This window comes from Hesperophylax consimilis, chromosome 16 (assembly GCF_061612785.1).
Source record: "Hesperophylax consimilis isolate HC1 chromosome 16, BYU_Hcon_1.0, whole genome shotgun sequence".
Classification (NCBI taxonomy): domain Eukaryota; kingdom Metazoa; phylum Arthropoda; class Insecta; order Trichoptera; family Limnephilidae; genus Hesperophylax; species Hesperophylax consimilis.
In genome coordinates this window covers 12,940,363-12,962,719 of record NC_142851.1, presented here as the reverse complement: position 1 = coordinate 12,962,719, position 22,357 = coordinate 12,940,363, and the positions used below count along the sequence as shown (strand labels likewise).

The 22,357-nt window shown below is 37.0% G+C and overlaps 1 protein-coding gene across 2 annotated transcripts; it reads right to left on the bottom strand.

Moving 5' to 3' along the window:
- Window positions 1-981: 981 nt before the first annotated feature.
- LOC149416728 (phenoloxidase-activating factor 3-like) lies at window positions 982-20,038 on the bottom strand. Of its 2 annotated transcripts, none has more exons than XM_089640916.1 (6): window positions 19,683-20,038; window positions 18,159-18,319; window positions 16,673-16,853; window positions 9,218-9,517; window positions 8,025-8,232; window positions 982-1,420 (listed from the first exon to the last, which is right to left on the bottom strand). In XM_089640916.1, the coding sequence occupies exons 1-6, from the start codon at window positions 19,735-19,737 to the stop codon at window positions 1,180-1,182; spliced, it is 1,146 nt and encodes a 381-aa protein (XP_089497042.1). In that variant the 5' UTR covers window positions 19,738-20,038; the 3' UTR covers window positions 982-1,179. The 2 variants fall into 2 exon arrangements, with proteins under 2 accessions (XP_089497042.1, XP_089497041.1); XM_089640915.1 differs by having other exon boundaries at window positions 18,159-18,322; window positions 19,683-20,036.
- Between the last annotated feature and the right edge of the window lie 2,319 nt (window positions 20,039-22,357).

The window sequence follows — 22,357 nt, the reverse complement described above, 5'->3', positions numbered from 1 at the left end:
TTGTTAGGGACATAAAAGTTAACCTCTTTCAACATAGGCGGATTGTGTATTGTACCAGAGATTAACTTAAAAAAGTGTTTGTCTAAAAATATTTTTCTGCGGGCTTCTAATGTATTGAAATCGAGCAATCCTGTTAAGAACAAGGATGGATACAGGAATGGATAGTATGTATATTCCCTCATATACAGGTAACGCATAAATCTTTTCTGTACTTTTTCTATTTCTAAGATATGGTTTTGTTCAGAAGGTGCCCAAATAATGGAGCTGTATTCCAGGATGCTGCGGACAAGTGCTTCATATATTCTCCGTATTGCAATTCCATTTAATTAGTAATTAATGATCTCGCATTACGAAGAACAAATCCAAGCATTTTGTTGGCGCGGGAGACAATGTCAGATATGTGGGATTTGAAAGAGAGATTTGCTTCGAAGATCACCCCAAGGTCACGAATCTCGTTTTTTGCGTGTTAATATATTTTTATTAATGTGATATGGGAATAGAAATGTATCTTTGGATCTTGTAAATGTAACTACACTGTATTTCTGGATGCTGAAGGGTAATTTATTTAATTCAGACCATTTGACAAGAGAATCAAGATCATTCTGCAGAAGAATGGAATCGATACAACTTTTGATAGCTCTGAAAAGTTTGATATCGTCAGCAAAGAGGAGATATTTTGAGCGGTTAATGGTCATGCCTATATCATTAATGAATAAAAGAAAGATGAGGGGTCCTAGATTCGATCCTTGGGGAATCCCGGAGTTAGTTTTGTTTTCGTGAGAGAATTATATATTTGAGTTCGTTAAATCCTAGCAAATAAAATTTTACGTTGTCGTCAAAATAGTGACATATAACTGTTAACTTGTAACTAGTAACTATTTCAGCTTAAAAAACAGTGTTATAGCATGTAAAGAAAAGATTTATACCATCTGGAAAATGTGAAAGGTGCCGATTCATATCATAAAAAGTGAAATCTAAAAATTTCTCACAATCAGTTTTATTACCTGTTTAAACCACCAAAGACAGAGTTAATGTAAGAGCAAACAAAGCAGGTGCACAACTCATGCCACTAGAAGGTGCTAGTGTAGCATGTTGCGATCAGAATGTACGAAAAATGTCAGAAGTTGGACTTATTATTAATATTAGAGGGTATTTGTTTGAACTTAGTTAGTGTGTAAGTCACGGCTCCAGCTGGTCGAGTATCCAGTCCATATAGTAGAGCACGCTAGTGAATATGGTGGGCCTTCCCTCGGAGCCACAAAGTGCGCCAGCACTAACCACACCGTACTGCACGAATTTGATCTTCTTGCCGATCTTGATCCCCTGGCCGGCAGGACCGCCCGAATCGCCCAAGCACGAGCTCACGCCCTTCTCTCCTCCAGCGCAAAGTTGACGGAAGCCTATGCCGCCGATACCCGAACTAAAACCACGAGAAATAAACATCTTATTTATCTGTTTATTATATCAAATTACAACACAATACATTTAACACAACGATAAGAGAAACGATACAATATATGATTAAAAAAAATACAGCCATGACAAAAATATGGATAAAAAACAATAAAGATAAAGTCAAGTCAAGACGAGAACAAGCTTTTGATGGAGTTCACGACTTCTGTCACATCAATACAAATACTTGGATTACTTGATTACTTGACTGACGAAAATCATTATGACTTACACCAAATCATTGAGCGCCCTGACTGAAGTTGACAAGTCTGGCCATTTTGAACATTGGTGAATGGTATCAATCATTTATGGAGTGTTGATTGACAAAAAGCAATTAATTACTTCTGAGTCTACCTGAAGAGATATTGAAAGGGATGAGTTGCAAAAAGTAGGTGAGCCAACCATACCATTAATAATTTTAAAAATGCAGATAAGATCAAAGTCTTTCCTACGTTTTTCCAAGGAAGAAGGATTAAGTTTTACTTAAAGTTCATCGTACTCTTATGCGTATTCGCCTGTTTCTAGCCCTAGATAATTAATTTCTCAACAAGTTCTCACTTTTGACCCAGAAGTTGCAAGTCCGGAACCCTCTTATGACGAAATTTAATAGGTTATTGTTTATTTCATACAGGATTTGAGACGAATAGAGTAGGTATATAATAAATAATAAGTGGTCTTCTGTTCGAACAAGACGCGTCTATATTGCGCCTGGCTTGTTTTTCAAATAAATAGTGTTTTGTGCAAGCTACAAATCTGAAACTTATCAAGCGCACGCGTAACAGTCATTAAAATTTGCAAAACTTGCGAGATAATTTTACTTCTTCCGGAAAATAAGTTATGTTCGACTTAAAGTAGATGCTTTAAAACTTAATTCAATTTCTTTGGATGAATAAATAATTTGTTAACAATAGTAGATGAAGCATGGACGCATCGCGACAACAAAGTTGTCGCTGATAAAAAAAAGATCGCTGGAGTCACCATCGGAAAACTAGCCGAGCATAAATTATGTTGTGTTCTTTAACTGACTCTCTAAAGCCCTCGAGATGAATGTCTCCACTCCAAACTCCATGCCACTTGAAGAGCCGGTGTGATTTTTAGAGAGTCAGTTAAAGACCATAACATAAATTATGTTGTGTTCTTTAACTGACTCTCTAAAGCCCTCGAGAAGAATGTCTCCACTCCAAACTCCATGCCACTTGAAGGGCCGGTGTGATTTTTAGAGAGTCAGTTAAAGAACATAACATAAATTATGTTGTGTTCTTTAACTGACTCTCTAAAGCCCCTTAGAAGAATGTCTCCACTCCAAACTCCATGCCACTTGAAGAGCCGGTGTAATTTTTATTCGAGAGCAAATACAGCGATATTTGTTACGAACTGACATGTGTATTTCAGAAAAACGATTCAAAAATTATATAATTTTTGCACTCAGTTCCGTAGTAGAATACAGCCCTGGTGAAAGACCACCATTTAGAGAACATTTATATTCAAAATCAAGCACTTTCCTATCTTTATTCTCCTGATATCCTTTCCCTCAGAAATTCAATTAGCATTACAATATCCATCTTGGTAAGGAATAAGTGTGAACTACGTACTCAGGATAGTGACTTATACTCCAATCATCATCCATTCGCGTGGCCTAATGCTATAAACACGGAGAGCCGTTGACACCGAGGATAAGTGTGACACTAGATCAGTCTTCTTCCTTTGCTTTACCACTTTTCACTTTTTTAGTGACCATGAGCTTACCACCAATACAGAAACACTTCAATCATCCTGATGCTCCTCCACATACGTAGTCCTGTGCTATAGGCATAGAGAGTCATGGACAATGACGTTCCAGACAAGTGTGACGCTTGATCAGTCCAATAGATCGGTTATCTTCTTTGTTTTATATGTTTTTAACTTTATTAGTGACCATCAATACAGAAATACTTCAATCATCCTGACGCTTGTGTTGACTCGACCTCCTAATAGTCCTAACTCGCTTGGATGAGGTTTTTATACCTCTTTATCCCCAGCGTTCAGTTCGCTTTTGCAAAATGATATCGTGCTGAGCCTAGCTAACTCTGAACACCCCCCGCCCCTGCGATATTGCACACAGTAAAGTAAGGCCTTCGCTTTGGGGTTGATCTACAATAAATCCCTTAACTTCACGTTGTGTGATTTGTTAATTCGAAGCCCACCGTTATAGGGTGGTAGGTATTTAATGTCTCCTTTCCATGGTAACTCCCGGTTCTTTTTAGCCAAAGTGTGGGGAAAACGTCCATCGACCCTCAGCGAGTACTACAAGAAACGAGTACGTGTCTCACCTAACTTTCGAATACTGGACCCTATTGCTAATTGACCTAGTAGTTTCTATCATATCTCTACAATTTCCTTGTATCCCCGCCCTTACCTAATGTCCCCGTGTTTATAAATTCTAGATTGTGACATAGAACCGTACCCCCCCCCCTCCCTTTGTGTACGTGCTACTAAACCCTTCGTTGAGTGGGGTGTTGTTTCCGCATAAGTACTGGGACTCCCTCGTCGACCTCTGTAATGGTGTACTGAAACTAGATAGATGGATTTAGCTGTGGTTAGTAAACTTTGGGTGTTGCGAATGGAAAGTGGAAACGAGAGAGAAAAGGAGATGGGAACGGATTGAATGACGAGAAAAGGTTTTTTTTGCAAACTGGGTCGGCACCTCACTGCCCCAAATGAAATGGTCGCTATTCTTCCAAATGCACAACCCCAAGAACCAATACGTGTCTGGCTTTCCCCGAGGTCTGGTCTAACTTCTTCTTATAGTCGCCTTGACACCTCCGGACCGCTCACGTCAGAGGGAGAGGTAATGCACCTGTTGGAATATCCCAAATCACCCCGCCCCGCTTCCTCCGACGGACTACTTTACTGACTGTAAAAGGGGAATTTTCATTGCGTCCCTTATCATGATGCTAAACGCGTGCATGTTTCAAATAGGTTTGTTCTGGTGAGGCTTTCAACGTCCACTAGCCGCCAGGCCTACTATCCACCTCACGAAGGTTGCTGCAAAGGATCTCGAGGGTTTTCCAGTCGAGTTGCATCAACCTCCGGGTAAACCCCGCTTTAGTATGTGTTCGTCCTCCGATTTTGAACCCTCGTTCATCACGCCGACGTCCCCTCCACGCGATTTTGAAAGACTTGGGAGCCCGTTCAATTAAACGCCTTCGCAGCGAACCAAGGCCCAAACATTCCAACTTGACATTAATTTTCATACAGCCTCTCGTGTCCTCTCATCCGACCCGGCTCCGCGAAAAGGGATGACCTTCCGAACTCTTCGTGATTCTCCATACAACGTTGACGCCCCGAAATTGCGTGATGAGGAAAGTAGAAAAACTTCTGAGCTGAGGAAGTTGTGTGCTTTCTCAAGACAGCTTACGAACAACATACTCCAACGGTGAGTTCTAAGCCGAGGCCAAAGGTATTCGGGAATTTGTTAGTGAACATATAAGGTTATACAAATATTATTAATTTGATTTTTTTATTTGTTTTGAGCATGAGTTGGTTGCAGCTAGTCGCTTCCATGTTGATTTGAGGTGCCTCTGTGCGGCTGCCAACTCGGTAGAATGTACGACTTTTGTCGTCAGGCACGGACGTCGAGTGATTTATGGGGTCCCTTTTCTTCCTTTTGGGTCGTGTGTCGCCACTAACTGCTTACAAATAAGTAGGTCATTGGCCTCGTGCTAAACACAGCTGTTAGAAGCAAGCAAACAGTTCTAAATGTGATACTATTTTATCAGTTGCAGCCCCATCTTCGTCGCAATTTTAACGTTCTGGAAATATATATTCATGCAAGATCACTCACCCAAAATCGTTATATTACCAGTCCAGTCGGGATATCGACGACATGTACATTAATCCACGTCCAGGGGCTGTAGGTAGGATGTAGAAGCCCCTAAGCCGTTAAGGGTTCGTATTAAATTCGAAATCGATTATCTATGTCACCCGTCTACTCGCCAGTAGGAACTATAACCATATTGGATCTAATTTTCTAGCTAAAATTTCTACTTTCATACGCCGCCCCGTAGATAGCACATAAATTACCGAATACTAGATTTCGGAATGTTTAAGCGGATCATTTCTTTCAATAGAATATCTCTTCCTCCCTAACCGTAAATTGATAGTTGACATGCATCGGTATCTGTTGGCCTCCACTGTACCTAGTCTAGATATCTCTCTCTATCGACTATTTTAGAGTATCTAAGTAAGTATTTGCCGAGATCTACCCAAAACCCCCTTCCCCTCCCTAGAACCTTTCATATATTATCTGCCACGTTCACTTCGATTTTTTCACTCAATTCTTATATCGTGTAGACCGTTAAAAATCCTTCCCGTGCTCGCAAGGAAAACACTGTCTCTTCAATTTCACAATAAATTTAGAACTTTGTCTTAGCCGTTTTCGTCAGGTCATTTGATAATTATTATGGTTCTCTATTTTTTTCTCCTCTAATAGCACACGCGTTATTATTAAACATTACTGCAGTTGAGTTTCATCGTTCTATATTAGTCCAAACCAAGAGACTCCAACCCGTGAATTTAGTATCGTCTAATTATGAGTTTACCCTTTTTTTTTGGTTGAATCTAATTAAATTTTAAAACACTTCAATTATTTCAATTAATATTAAAACCACAACTTCACTATATTTAAAACTCTATCAGTTTAGTTTAAAGATAGCACACCAAACTGTCGCGACGTTAAGTTCTCGAAGACCGACTCCAACCAAGTTAAAACGAAAAAAGCCCCCGATTTCCTCCAAACAACGCTATTTAATAATGTTTTTTTCGAATAAATCGACTTAAAATTTGTGCGACTTTCGTCTTTATGAATTCGAGGTTTCACTCCCCGTTAAGTTTAGAATTGCATAACCCCGTTTCAGTTTTTTTTTTGTTCCCGCCTGCCGAGTTGAGGTAAACACCTACCACCCTGCCGAGATGGGTACAGGCGTGTACTCGGTGACCTGACTTCCGGGCGCCCTCCCGTAAATGATTTTCGGCGATGTAGATTATTGCGCAAAATTATTTGATTATTTTTTCTCGTACGCGTGTTGTGTCCGTAATATTGGTTGATTTCCGGCCTATAGACTAGGTGTAGCTCATTTCTATATCGTTGTTTTCGAAATCTTTCCGAGAAATTCGCTATTGATATCGATAATATAATCGATAAATTATCCCAACTAACGGAAGCTTTTCACCTATTATGTCCAGCCCTTGCGCAATCCAGTATCCTTCCTTGTGTGCTGCCTTCTAGCATTTGATTGGTGTCTACACGATCCGTGGGTGATCCCAGGACACATATACCTTCCCCTCGGTGATGACATACGTAGGCATTCGTTCCAAAATTTGATCCGACACGTTTTTGTAATTTCGCCTACCTGTCTTGACTCTTTTCGTGATATCCGCCGCATATCTTCTGGTAATCTTTCGTAACCCAACGCTGTCCACTACCCGAGTCGTTGAAGCCCCTTCCATCATGAGCTAAACTACTTTTCGGGTTTCTTTTCGATTTCCGGTCCTTTCTTTTCGGCGATCTACGCCCAGTACATCCCTGTTTTTACAGTTTTTTGCGTCTAGTTTTAGCCCAACCCATATACTCTTTTCTCGCTTCATCTAGGAATTTCAATATATTATCCTCGTAACTTTGTTTACGCGCAAAAAAGGTCGTAAAATTTTGATCGTTAATCAAAGACTTCGTGACCCATTAACTTTTATGTCTTTTCTTAATTACCCAACTTGCATCTCCCCCGTGTTAATATAATTAGGCAATTTCGGCCAAACGTCCTATCTTAAGTTAAAATTTGTGTTCACTGTGGCCACTTGAAAAGAGCACTCAGAAGTTCAGCGAACGTAAACAATTCTCTCTACGAGGATCAACTCGTAATATGTCTTCTGGACCAAACATTCTAAAACACCCTCTCCTTTCACCAAACCGTCACCCCCTTTTTTCGTTATCGATGGTTGGGTATCGCTTTGTTTCTGCCTTAGAATGCAAATTTATCGTCGAATCCCAAGTGCCTTTGCACGTGTCGTGAGGCCGGATCCCAAGGTTAACTCAACAGTAAATCAACCTCGAGTGTATCGTGTCTTAGACCGCCCTTAATCTCCGTGATTGGCGAAAAATTATTTAATTGATTTTGGGAATGATCTGATTCGTTGAGCTCCATCACGCCTCTTTTCAATTATTACGTGGTTAACACCTATTACCGACGTAGGTTTCTATAATAAAGCTTCTAGTATGTCCCAAAGATGTCCATAGTCTGTTCGTTCCTCCCTATTCTCTGAACGTATTTTAATTTATGAAAAAAAAATTCTTTACGTTATTTTACCCCAAACAGGTCCATTACACGCTCCTCCACACAGGTACTCCTGTGCTATAGGTAGGTACGGACAGCCATGGATACTGACGTTCCGAACAAGTGTGACACTTGATCAGTCCAGCACATCGGTGATTTAGTTTGCTTTACCTGTAATCCTCTTTTATTTACTAGGGACCATGAGCTTCTCCAGTTTCACATTCAATACAGAAAAAAAATAATTACTCAAATGCAAGAACTTACGCGTTATAATTCTCGCCGCAGAACTTGTTCGAAACTATTGGCAATTTGGCAACGAGCAACTCATTACTATGCTCCTTTTCAGAACTCAACAATTCTCCATCATCTCCTATGTTGGTCCTGCCCCAGCCGGTCAAGACGAGGTTAGAATTTTCTAATGACATCTCTCGCAGTTCCTTGGAAACAGGAAGACAGGCAGGTTTGGTATTAACTAAAAGTAAATTTAAAAAAATTAACAAAAATAGGCGATTTTGATGAATCGAATATAAAGCGAGTTTTATTATAATACGACTATTTAAAGTCAACTGGGCATACCTAAAAAAAACTCTTCAACTAGCTTATCGTGTGGAATTTATTGGATTCTATTTGGAATTTAATTATTTTGTTGTTGACGTTGTTGTTTGATATTTGTTTAATATTTTCTCCAAGAAAAGATTTTGAAAAGATAGATCTCCAAGTGCAGTGCCAGGTAGCACATCTAGAAAATAAGATTTATATCTTCGATTTTGACTTTCAAGTCGAGGCGTAGTGATTCTTACTCTCTGTTAATGCCATGCTCCGGGTTAATGTTTCTCACTTTTCGTTAGGTATATGGAATCTATCAGCCTTTAATCCAATGTCATGCTCCAAGATCAAAGGTTTTATCTATCAAGCTTATGAACCTGTGATTGGGGATGCTTTCGTTAGGTATATGGAATCTATCAGCCTTTAATCCAATGTCATGCTCCAAGATCAAAGGTTTTATCTATCAAGCTTATGAACCTGTGATTGGGGATGCTTTCGTTAGGTATATGGAATCTATCAGCCTTAATAATCCAATGTCATGCTCCAAGATCAAAGGTTTTATCTATCAAGCTTATGAACCTGTGATTGGGGATGCTTTCGTTAGGTATATGGAATCTATCAGCCTTAATAATCCAATGTCATGCTCCAAGATCAAAGGTTTTATCTATCAAGCTGATGAACCTGTGATTGGGGATGCTTTCGTTAGGTCTATGGAATCTATCAGCCTTAATAATCCAATGTCATGCTCCAAGATCAAAAGTTTTATCTATCAAGCTTATGAACCTGTGATTGGGGATGCTTTCGTTAGGTATATGGAATCTAAAACTTTAATCATCTAATGTCGTGCCCTTAAAACCGAAAAAACCTTTTTCTGTCACTCGAATTTATCTGTGATGGGGGATGTTTCTTACTTTTCGTTAGGTCTATGGGATGTGTCAACCTTAACAATCCAATATCGTGCTCCAGATTCATGCCTTGTTGGGTCAAGCCGATGTATCCGGGGTGAGGAATGACCTTCTCGATGTAGAAGTCTTCTACCTCGGGAGCACAGTACTCCGGAGTGATGCAGTCCTTGTCTGAGGAGATATCATGCTCCCCCACCCTGACCCCCACTAGCTTCACCTTCTGTAGCTTCGTGATGCAGTGGGCGGCGGTGAGGATGTAACGATCGTTTATGATGGATCCGCCGCAGGAAAAGTCTCGAGTAAATTCTTTAATGAGAATAAAACCTTTTAGCTTTAAAGTAATATAAATACATCGTAAGAGCATGGCTTCACCACAGTTTGATAATGCCTTCGAAAGGCGAAACAGGTGTCGCGCACAATTATGTTTTCACAGCAGAACGTTTGATACATATCTATTTCTCAAATGTAATAATAATATTACTAACAACTGGAAATCTACAGATTAAACTTGATAAAAATAAATATATGAAACAATTTCCTTAACTTTTTCTCTGATTTCGTCAGTCACTAACGATACAGTAGGACCTGGGCGATCGTCATCTTCAAGGGACTCTCTTATTTGTTTATTTATTTATAAATATCGATTATTCGAGCCCATCTTTTTATTGTTGCAAGTATTCCAAAGTAAACTGTTAAGATTGCAACATTTGTAAATGTCACTCTATGACATTCACCAGAAATAAACATGTAATTAAGTCACTTTATTCACTCAACAACACACCTGTAATCTCTAAAACGGAATGTAAAGAAATTGGCGTTTACCTTTATAGTAAACTTATATTTAATAAGCAAATTGACTCAATCGTTCATAGGTAGTATAAAATGCTTGGTTTTGTCCTACGAATAAGTAAAGTTTTCAGCAATCCACGTAATGTTATATTTTCCATCAGTCAGAAGTCCAGGGTTTTCCAATAAGAGGTGTTATTTTGATATTCAAAGAAACTTTTCCCGTAAAAGATCAATGGTTTCGTTGCTTGTGTGGCACGTGCGCCATCTTGTTAAAAGTAAACGTTGTCCAGATCAATACCATCCAATTCCGGCCATGAAAAATCATTAATCATCTCTCGATAGCGAAATCCATTCACCGTAACTGTTGCTCCAGCCTCATTTTCGAAAAAGTAAGGTCCAATGACTCCGCCGGACCATAAACTGCACCAAACAGTCACACGTTGAAGATAGATAGGGTTTTCAACAATAACTCTTGGGTTTTCCGAGCCCCAGTTGCGACAATTTTGCTTGTTGACGAAACCAGCGAGGTGGAAATGGGCCTCATCACTCAAGATGATTTTTCGATGGAATTCCGGATCATTTTCACGCATTTCAAGGACCCAATCAGCAAAGACACGGTCAGAAAAACTCAACAAATTTTTATTAATAAAGTTATTTATTGTTTTTGTGTTTAATTCGTAGAACTCCATTTAATTTTTTAGAAATTTAATTTAGATTAAATTTGATAATATTATTATTAAATTCTGCAAGTGTTTTAGTTTTTTTATTATTGTGACAGCTGTTTCGGCTTACAAGGCCATTTTCAAACTGTGGCTAGTCCACATTGAGACGACGTATTTATACTATTTCAAATGTAAATTTTGAAGGTGCATACATTGATTTATTACTGGTTAAACCGGGCATTAGATTAAATTTACTTGAACAATTATAAATCAATAAACGAACGAATGACCCAAATTTAACACTAATTAATAAAGTACGGAAAATAATTTACTCACCACTTCTCAGTATTTTCACAAAACCACGGACGTATATAAGGGGGGGGTCTTGGGGGTCCGGACCCCCCCCATTGCACCGCGCCGATTGTAGAATACGATAGTTTCTTAAGTCCGCCACAGTGCGGGGAGCGGGGGAATGGGCAGTGCCCCCGCCGCGGCGCGCCGCCGCCGCCCGCGTTTCGGCCGCGCGCACCATACCAAGCTAGAATCTAGTTTAGTCTATTTTGTCTCTTCGCGTTGCGCAGTTGTCAGTTGTTTTAATACAGAAAGAAGTGTCGCATTTAAAAAGTATGAAACGATCAAATCAGGTATCTCTTTTGAGTTTTTTTTCTAAGAAAGAGAGACCAAATCCCAATGAACTTTTATCAAAAGACAATGTGGAATCCTGTCATATTGAAGAAGTAGGAATAAATAGAGCGGGGCCATCCACAGATACTGATGACGATGAAGTGAAGAAAGGTAAGTCTCTTGTTTATTTTATTAGGAAGGAACCCAGTTACTAGAATTTTAAAAACTTTTATCCTGCTCTTATTTTTATTCCCAGAGAATTTCTGTAAACAAATGTTTTTCCGTGAGCATAAAATATTTGACAAATGGTAATTTCAGTGTATATGCGACGTGTACCTAAGTGTTATAAAATCATTTCGCCTTTTAACAGAAAGAAATACAATTATATTTAACTAACAACTAACTGGTGCCCGCGACATTGTTCGCGTAGACTTAATTTTTAGTTGAAAATTCTTATTCTTAACATAACTTTTTAGTTTATGAACCGATTGGAATGAAACATAGACTAAAATGTTAAACAAAACCGCATACAAATCGATTAAGCCGTTTCTGAGATTAGCGTGGTCAAACGCACAGACAAACAGACAAAAATTTTAATACCTATTTTATTGACCTCAGTAACATAATTATAGTGCGTATGAATTGTTTTTTTTTTGTAAATATTTATGTACTTACAGAAACGGAACGCTTACGATTTAATTATAATATGGATTAGAGTATTAGAGTCACAAATTATTATTATTATTCTTACAATTAAATATGACCAAAAAGCTGTTTGAAGATGGGTATGTGCTGTTGTTTTGTTTTAGTCAAATATGTCTTTGTTACAGCCAGGATGGATTTGTGTTCGGCTACGTCCGCAGCCGCAGCCAGGACGGGTTATGATATTGCGCTCTACGTATGTCATCCTCCAAGCAATGACGAGGAAAAGCTGAGAGCATTAAAAGAGCTTTGGACCCCTCCGGATACATTTAAATTTCCAGTCACTATCACTGGTAAAAAGAAACTTTCTTTTCAACGCCATTGGACTACCAGGTACTCATGGCTTGTATATTCAAACGTCATGCAGGGAGCACTTTGCAAAGTATGTGTTTTATTTGGAAAAAAGCATGGCGGTCGTGGTCAGCAAGAACTTGGAGCCTTGGTTAGTAAGCCATTTACTTACTGGAAGAAAGCTTTAGAGAGCTTTGATCACCATGCAGATACTAAGTATCATAAATTTGCTGTTGAGCAGGCAGCAAATTTTGCAAGGATCATGGAAGGAAAAACGTTTGATGTTATAGAGTGCATGAATGCAGAAAACAGTAAAATTGCCGAAGAGAACAGAAAAAGATTGAAAGCCATTGTTGAAACAATTATTCTTTGTGGAAGGCAAGAAATAGCACTAAGAGGAAGTCGTGATTTTGGAGAAATTGGGATAAATGAACCCGAACATAATGATGGTAGTTTTAGAGCACTTCTTCGTTTTCGTGCGCGATCTGGCGATGAAGCACTTAAAAATCATTTACTAACACAAAACATTCACAGTAGAGCCATGTATACGTCACCAGGAATTCAAAATCAAGTGATTGAACTATGTGGTAGTGCTATTCAAGCGCAAGTACTTAATAGGGTCAAAGAGGCTGGTTTTTTTACTGTACTTGCTGATGAAACACAAGACATATCACGGCGAGAACAATTAGCGTTATGTTTACGATACGTACACTGCTCATCTGGGAAATCGGTTATACGGGAAGATTTTTTAGAATTCATCCACGTAGAAGATGTTTCAGCTCAAGCTTTGGCAACGACTATTATATCACATCTCTTATCATATAATTTGGATATGGATAAATGGATTGGTCAAGGCTATGATGGCGCTGCAGTGATGAGCGGCCGGTTACGGGGCGTAAGAACAATAATCGCAGAACAATACCCGAGAGCGCAATTCGTACACTGTGTTGCTCATGTTCTCAACTTAGTTTTAGCGCATTCATGTGAGATACCAATAATACGTAACTGTATCGGAACCATTAAGAGCGTAATAAACTTTTTCGCCTATCACCGCTTCGCGACGGACTTTTGAAGAAAATTGCGGATCAAATTAATTCATCTCATTCAACGCTTATCTCTCTTTGTGAGACACGATGGACCGAGAAACACGTGGCTGTCGAAAGATTTGCAGAAATGGTTCCCGTTATATGCGAAACACTTGGGGCACTTCAAGATGCTGCTAGTAGCGACGTCGCTACTCAAGCATACCATCTTCAAATCGCTATGGATAACAGCCAGTTTATTGTTTCTTTAGTTATACTGAGAAAAGTTTTTTCATATACAGCAAACCTTAACAAAGCAATGCAGAAAGTCAATGTCGATTTGACCAACATTTGCGAATATACAAAAAATGTAAAAACGACTTTACTAAATGTTCGGAACGAAAGTCAGTTCGCAATTCTTTTTGAGCAAGCACAGCAGATGAGTTCAAGCGATATAGTAATGCCAAGAATAACTGGAAGGCAAACCCTGCGCAATAATATTGCAGCAGAAACTGCCGAAATATACTACCGACGAAATGTGTTTTACCCTTTCATTGATCATGTTATTACAGAACTCGACGCTCGTTTTAAACCACATGAATCGACGATCGAAGGAATTCAAATGCTGCTACCTGAAAAAACCAGTAATGACTCCAGGATAAAAGAAAATCTTAACAAGATTACACAAACATTTCTGGGTGGGGAAAATAAAGGCACAATATTTCTGAGTGAATATGAGATATGGCACAATCACTGGAAATCTGTAGCACAAAAACCTGCAACTGTGATCGACACCATCGATAACTGCGATGATCAGTTTTTCCCTTTAATAAAAAAGCTTCTAATTATTTTAGCCACACTCCCAGTGTCCACTGCAACCCCTGAAAGATCTTTCTCTACATTAAAGAGGTTAAAAACTTACCTAAGAAATAAAATGGGCGACGAAAGACTTACTGGTCTGGCTTTAATGAGCGTACACCGAGATCTGGCGGTGCAACTTGATTCCGAAGAAATTATTAATCAGTTAGCAATTAAACGTAAAAGACTAAATGTATTACTTTAAAGTAGTGTCCGACCGAACTTTCGGTTTCGGTTTCGGCCTAGTTTCGGCCAAAAAACGAGTTTCGGCTTAGTTTCGGTTTCGGCCGCCATCCAGCCGAAACTACGGCCGAAACCGAAACTGAATTCGGGAGATTTCGTCCTGCGGTCGGACATGTTCGGTGCACTGAACTGCGAGCCACGAAAACACTTTTTATTTTCATTATATTCAAATAAGTATTATTGCATTAAAAATATTTTGTCATTGTAGGTAGGATGGTACTTTTTAATTTTAATTATATTGTGGTTCATTAAAAAGAGTGCCATACAAAATGACCAGAGTTTAGAGGAAATTATTTTGTTCTTAAAATGAAAGAGTATTTTTTGTTTAGTGTAGGTAGGTACCTAAAGAAATTAGTGCACCTAAAAAAGTAATTTTGTTTTCTACCTTTTATTTTATGTTATTCGTTAATAATGTTCACACAGGTAATACCTAGATACTGTTTATTTTTTTATATTATTTACGAAAAAGTTATAACTTATTTAAAAAAGCACAACCATTTATTTGAAATAAGGAATGATAATTTTTAATTAATAGTAGTTGTAAAACAATGAATCTCGTGTCAGTTTTTTTTTGTTTGAGAGAAAACTACATTTATTTTCATGTATAACTTGAATTTACAATATTTTGTTAGTGTTACTGTAGGTAGGTAGGTAATTTTTAATTTTAATTATATTGTAGTTCATTAAAAAGAGTGTCATAATAATACGACCAAAGCTTAAAAGAAATTATTTTGTTCTTAAGATGAAAGCTCTTCATTTAGCTTGAGAGAAAACGCTTATTTTTTTCATACATTAAGTATTATTTGCATTAAAAATATTTTGTTATTGTAGGTAGGATGATACTTTTTGATTTTAATTTTATAATTGTAGTTCATTAAAAAGAGTGCCTTACAATATGACCAAAGTTTAGAATAAATTATTTGGTTATGTGATTAAATAAAAGGTGTTTCAATTTTAAAACAAATTATTTGTTCTTAAGATGAAAGAGTATTTTTGTTTAGTGTACCTTAACAAATTAGGTATAAAAAAAAGTTATTTTGTTTTCCACCTTTTATTTTATGTTATTTCTTTTTTTATGTTATAAACGAAGCGATTTTATTTAAATAAGGAGCGATAATTATGTTATGTTTATTTTTAGTTCAAATATCAGAGACTGAATGATTTATATATATAATATTTAAAAATAAAGGCTGATTGATTAAGACTGACTATTTTTTTCACGAAAACATGACCTTATATATTTTTTTTTAATTTGCGGACCCCCCCCTTATCAAAGCTATATATATATGTGCACAAAACCCAAGCAGTATAATGCACCCAAATAATTCATAGCAATAAAGTCATTAGTAAATAATTAAGAACTCATTATCATTTACTGAGGGGAAAACATAGATTGGTTTAACCAACAATAGATCATGTCATCGGTTTAACCAGTAATAAATCAATGTATGCACCTTCAAAATTTACATTTGAAATAGTATAAATACGTCGTCTCAATGTGGACTAACCACAGTTTGAAAATGGCCTTGTAAGCCGAAACAGCTGTCACAATAATAAAAAACTAAAACACTTGCAGAACTTAATAATAATATTATCAAATTTAATCTAAATTAAATTTATAAAAAATTAATAAAGTTGTTTCTACTTGTCAAATGTCAAAAAATGACAGCTTCAAAAGTATCATCTACCGAAATAGCGGGCTATTCAAAATAACACCTCTTATTGGAAAACCATATACAATAGAATATGCTTCGCCAACTTGGAATCCACAATATAAACTGGATAACTTTGAATGTACATTTCAATCTTTGCACCAAATGCGCATTCATACACACTATCACACATATTCATATATATAAGCACACAAATTTGTTCAATGCGCATATAATCCGGTTATTACTAAATATATTACATAACAAAGGAAAAATATCATCTTTAATGTGTAATTATTTCATCACTGTAACCGATGTACTGTCTGTTTCTAAAATATAAAATAATAAAGATAACAAAATAATACCAATTGTTCAACGTCCTTCACAAGGAATTTAATCAATGAGCAGTAATAAAATTTAGGCATACCTACTCGTATAATCTGGAACGCGCGCAGAGTTCCACTGTGAATAGTTTTTACCAGTTTTGAAGTTGATGTATCAGCGATGCGAAAAATGCGTTCGAAAAGATTATATTGATAAATACAATTAACATATTTTTAAATCAATTGACTTTTACAACTATAGGCTCATTTTCCATCAGACTACCCATGTACCTACCTCCTTCCGTAGAAATAAGGGCCATCCACGTATATATCAGGGGGTCTGTTGTCTCGCCACCATGGATTCTGTTGGTCTGGAAAGTGGCACACTGCGATGGGTCCGGGAGAAGTTCAAGGTTGGGGTGGTCTTCCACGAATGGAGGAAGTTCCGAGTATACTTCTTCGTTGGGGCAACACACCTAGAAGTTGAAGGTATTTGGGTATAAATAACGTATCTGGGTCTAAAAATTGATGGAAATTTAAAATGGACCAATCATATTAGCTATTTAGATAATAAAATTAAAAAACAATTATTTTTTCAAAACTATCAGGAATGTGCTCATTAAAAAAGACTTAATCAAAATTTACATGGCTCTCTGCGAATCACTGTTAGAATACGGTATTATCGGATGGGGCAGTGCAAATAAAAATATACTAAATCCACTAATTAAAACTCAAAAAGCCATAATGAATTATACTGAAAGTTCCTGTAAGAACTAGCACTGACAAAATCTTCAACAATTTTAACATCATGTCAATTAAACAACTATATTCTAAAACTATACTCATTTACATTCATAAGTACAAAACCCAAGAAATAACAACAAACACGTACAATAGAAACACTAGATCTCATGGTCGAAAGCTTATCCAACAAATAACTACTAAAACAACTTTTGGGCAAAAAAGCTTCTTATATCATAGTATTAAACTCTACAATAAAATACCACTCTCACTCAAAACCTCAACATTATAACATTTAAATCTCAAATAAAAAGCTGGATACTTAATATAGGGAGATCTGAAATAGAAAATATACTGATATCAAACACAGACTAAAACCGAATCTAATAAACTGAACTATACAAAAAAAACACTATCTTACTTATTTGAAATTATATTAAAAAAAAATTATAATACATGATATATGTTTATAATTAAATTCATATGTTACTTTGTTGTAATATTAATTTCTTATAATTAAATTATAATATTTAAATGAAATACTCAGCACGGGAGATCCCAGTGAGGATATCATTATATTTATATGTTACCAATGAAACGAAGACAATAAATTATTATTATTATTTATAAATAGATATACCATAGATTATAAAAACTAAGACAGATATGGCACGAAATCGTGCCAACTGTCACTGAGCTATGACCAAACTGCACGTACTATCAAAGCGGCCTCTAAACATCCCCTAATATAATATTTGACCTGGGAGAGACATTAGATCCTCCTACGTGGAGCTAATATATAAAAAAGCAATATTTTAAACAATCGTATAATCTGTACGAGTGTATTTGAGATAAAGATGTCATAGTTCATAAGTAGTCGTTGTAACTCACAAGCATAGGTAAACACTGTTGACAACATTCCACCAACAATTTTCGGACAAAACTGTTATAAACTAAAGTGGGGCATACGAAGATAAAGGGTTTCATTTAATAATGCACACCGCGCCCTAAATTAAAGAAAATATTCATTTGAAACTTACAGTGGTACCTCTAGCCGTGCAGCGCCAATTGGCCAGAAATTCTTTCTTTTGTTGAATTGTGTTAAATTTGGTTTCGTCTAGAATTTTTGTTAATGCTGCGCATTGGTTCTGTGGCAGACAGGTTCCAACAATCCCTCTCTCAGTGACGCAGGCACCAACCCCTACTGAAATAATATACGTAAACATAAAACGCCACAAAAACACGAGCACAACACAAGACAACTTAAATATTACATTAAAAATTATAATGTATGTCACAATGTCCTCACTGGTCACTCAGCCTAGTAACTTCCCATACTGTGAAACAACATATTAACAACTCTTACGGTCGATTTTTTGTTTTTTTAAGGGAAAAGAAAAAATATTTATATCACCGGTGACAATAAAACCATCATTTTTTCAACTTCAAATATGTTTGGGAATCGCTTGTTAAAGTACGACGGATATGTCTCGTAACACCCCGTATAATACCTAGGCACAGGAGTATGCCGTTGAGCTAGATCTGAGATATACGTACATCAATATTGTAATATAATAATATACCAATACCTCCTTGGCTTGTGCAATAACTTGCACATCGAACAAACAAAAAGAGCAAAATGGGCGGTTTAATTATTTATTTATTTATTCATTTTCGGGAAATCGACAGTTTACATTATTATAATACATAAGTATAATATAGTAAAATAAAACCAATTATGGATTTCCTCCTTGTGACTTTACCTCTACTGAGACAGCATAATACGGAAAAATTATATATTTAAAAAAAATCTTTACACCTAATCTAAGCAATTTTTATTTGACCAGCAACTAACAGTAGAGAGGAACTCAACAATTTGTGAATCGCCGAGGGGGTAAAGAACTAGAGAGGTTGGTCCTACCGGTTTCGAATGTACCATACCCTGTTGATCTATTGCCGCCCGGGAACCATTGATTGGATAACAAAAACCTCTTCCATGTGGTTCACTACGTTTGGTGATTTAGTAGGGGTTCCTGGGTTCAACTGGCGAGGTGTGTTCGGGATGGACCGACTCACCAGCTGCGTGGCGTGTCAGATAGGGAGAGGCTTATTTGGGGAGAACCTGTGACTTCTTCAACTGGACTCTCTTGTTCCAGGGTCCTCCACTTTTTGATCCTGCGCTGCAAGCACAGCTAATGCTTCGGACACTAGAGGAACTTAAATATTCCTACGCATCGTTGGCAAATACTAAGTACTTACAGCTAGGGTTTGCAAATCCCGCACCTTTTTCAAATCCCGTGGGATTGGGGGACAGAATTTACAAACTCCTCAGGATTACATTTAAATTTTATAAAAAAGACATTGAATACTTTACTTTATCTACACGACTCTTTATTATATATTAGGTTAAATATTAACAATTTACCAGAAAACGGAGCATTCAACATCGGAAATAACCACAACCAATCCTTTGCATCCTTGGTGAGAAGGCTTCGCGAACAAGTAATTGTTTTATCACCAAAATATGCCTAGTAAAAAAAATTAAGGTCCATATAAAAACTTACCATAAAACGCAGCATTCAAAATCGGAAATAACCACAACCAATCCTTTACATCCATGGTAAGTAAGGCTTCGCGAACAAATAATTGAACTAGCGACCGATGGCGGCCATATGACGACTGATTTCAATTACCGAAGCCGAAAATACTTTTGGACAACCGGTTATTAGATAATTTCGTCTTTTTAATTCTCGGAAAAAATTCCTTCCTCGAAACCAGGAAAAATACGCTTTTAATTAAAGTAGGTTATAAAAAATTAAAATAAACATTTCGCTTCAAGCTTCCATCATAGCAGATTTCTACGCCTACATGAATTTGTCTCAACTAAACTCGATCAACAACTGTCTTGGCTACTGTCTTGATTTGATATTTACCAATATGCCTAGCGTTTGTGTGAGTGAAGCTACTGTATCATTATTACAAATTGATAATTATCATCTGATTGAGGAACAGCATGGCTTTAGATCTGCTAAATCTACCACTATAAACTTACTCCCCTTCACCAACACCATAGTCAACGGCCTTGAAGATACGAGTAAATCACACGTAGATGTTTTAAATACTGACTTTTCTAAAGTTTTTGACATAGTAAGCCTAGCTTCCAGCTATAGGCATACGAAACCCATTGCTGGCCTTCTTTAATTCTTATTTAAGCAATACAAAACAAAGAGTTGAAATAAATAACATCGATTGTATTATCATCGAAGTTACATCCGGCGTACCGCAGGGAGCACATCTAGCCCCGCTTCTTTTCAACTTGTTTATAAACGACATTATTAGTATTTTTTTCTCACACACGCTTTTGGCTTTTTGCTGATGACAATAAGATCCTAAAAATATTCAAAAATTACCATGACTGTCTTCTTTTCCAATCAGATATTGACTCATTCAATAACTGGTGTAAAATTAATTGCATGAAACTAAATGTCGATTAAGTGCAAAATTATGTCCTTCTACAGAACTAAAAGTCCGATTGTTTTCGTATACATACTAAATAATAAATGATTAACAACTGTTCAATCTATTAAATACCTTGGTGTCTCTCTTGACAGCAAGCTTTCTTTTCGGGAACATATAAATGTGATTGTCAATAAATCTCTCAAACTACTTGGCTTCATCACTAGAATCACTTCTGACTTCAAAAATATAGAAACCCTTAGAACCATAGACATATGAATATTAGTAGACCTGCCCTAAGTGATTAAAAGCGTATTATCCCCACTCCCCATACCGGTTCCATTGGAGCCGGCTGTGCTCGCGTATGGCCTCAAGTGAAATTTGAAAACGTGACGTCATCATTCTTGTGCGAACTATGGTCGAGGCATCATCGGTTCATTTTACGAAATAACACGGCAAAATGTTGACTTGTACTATGAAAACTTGTAAAAATAGATGTGAAAAAGAGAATAAACCCAATTGTCGTATTACATTCCATATATAAGCAGTGGCGGCTTAGGGTAGATTGGCACCCGGGGCGGTTTTGTATTGAGCACCCCTACTTAAAATAAAACACCGAATACTAAACATGCTTACGAGACTTTATTTTACTGAAATATTCGATGACATTATCAAAATTTATTTTCCTGTCTCTTTCAATTGATAAAATCGAAAGATTGGTTAGTCGCGCTTGGCTCATTGTGGATCTTAAATAAGATTTTATTAATTTTAACTTTGAAAAGCTTCTTTCACATGAAGCCACCGAAACACAGATTGTCAAAAAAAATCTTAGACACAGCGCTAAACTTGGAACTGACTCAGAATAGCCCCATTTTACAATGAATCTGAGGAGCTCCAATGTAGTCCATTGAACTGCTTCGTGGGCAGAAATGTTGGCGGCTTCTAAATGGCGCCTCAATCGTAATATCTCCAACACGATATCCTCTCCTGAAAATTCATCGTAAATTTTTAATAAATTTGGAACCATTCCACGAAGATCTCCTTCTGGTGATGTTACCAACGTTTTTGTCTGAACAACACTAAATGTAACCAGAATAAAATCCATTGCCCTGTAACGATGGTCTAGTTCTTTGTAAAATCTATCGTGACATTCTAACATTGCTCTCTGCAGCTCGTCTGGTAATGTAAGACCAGCATCTCGGGCCATTTCTCCGGGCATACGTTTACGAAATCTCCTCCTTCCTCTTTTTCCTTCAATCGGAATGTCAAAGTCCTCACATATTTTTGTTGCGTAGCAAATAGCCTTTTCCACTATTTGATTGCGTTGACTTTGAAGAAAAATTTTAAGGGCCTTAATCTTTATTACACACTTTTCTAATGATAGCCCAGATGTTTGAATATACTTTTGCGTCTGATTAACTTCTTCTAGTACTTCACACCAAAATGAAAGATAGCATAGAAAGCTGAAGTCACACAAAGCTGGTATGAGTGTTGATGCTGCTTCCCTTGTCTCAACGTTTTCTTTACTGGTGTTGGGATCACACATATCTTCGAGTTTTGATACAAGCTTCTCAAAATTATTCTTCAATGGTTTAACAGCGTCGTGATGAGCACTCCATCTTGTATCTGATAGCCGTTTAACGGACACGCCTACATTTTTCATTAATATTTCCCACCGATGTGTGGATGATGAAAAGAACGTGTAAACTCTTTCTACAGTTCCGAAAAAAGTTAAACTTGAAGAAACGCTACCAAACGAGTGCACTCCACATAGATTAAGCGA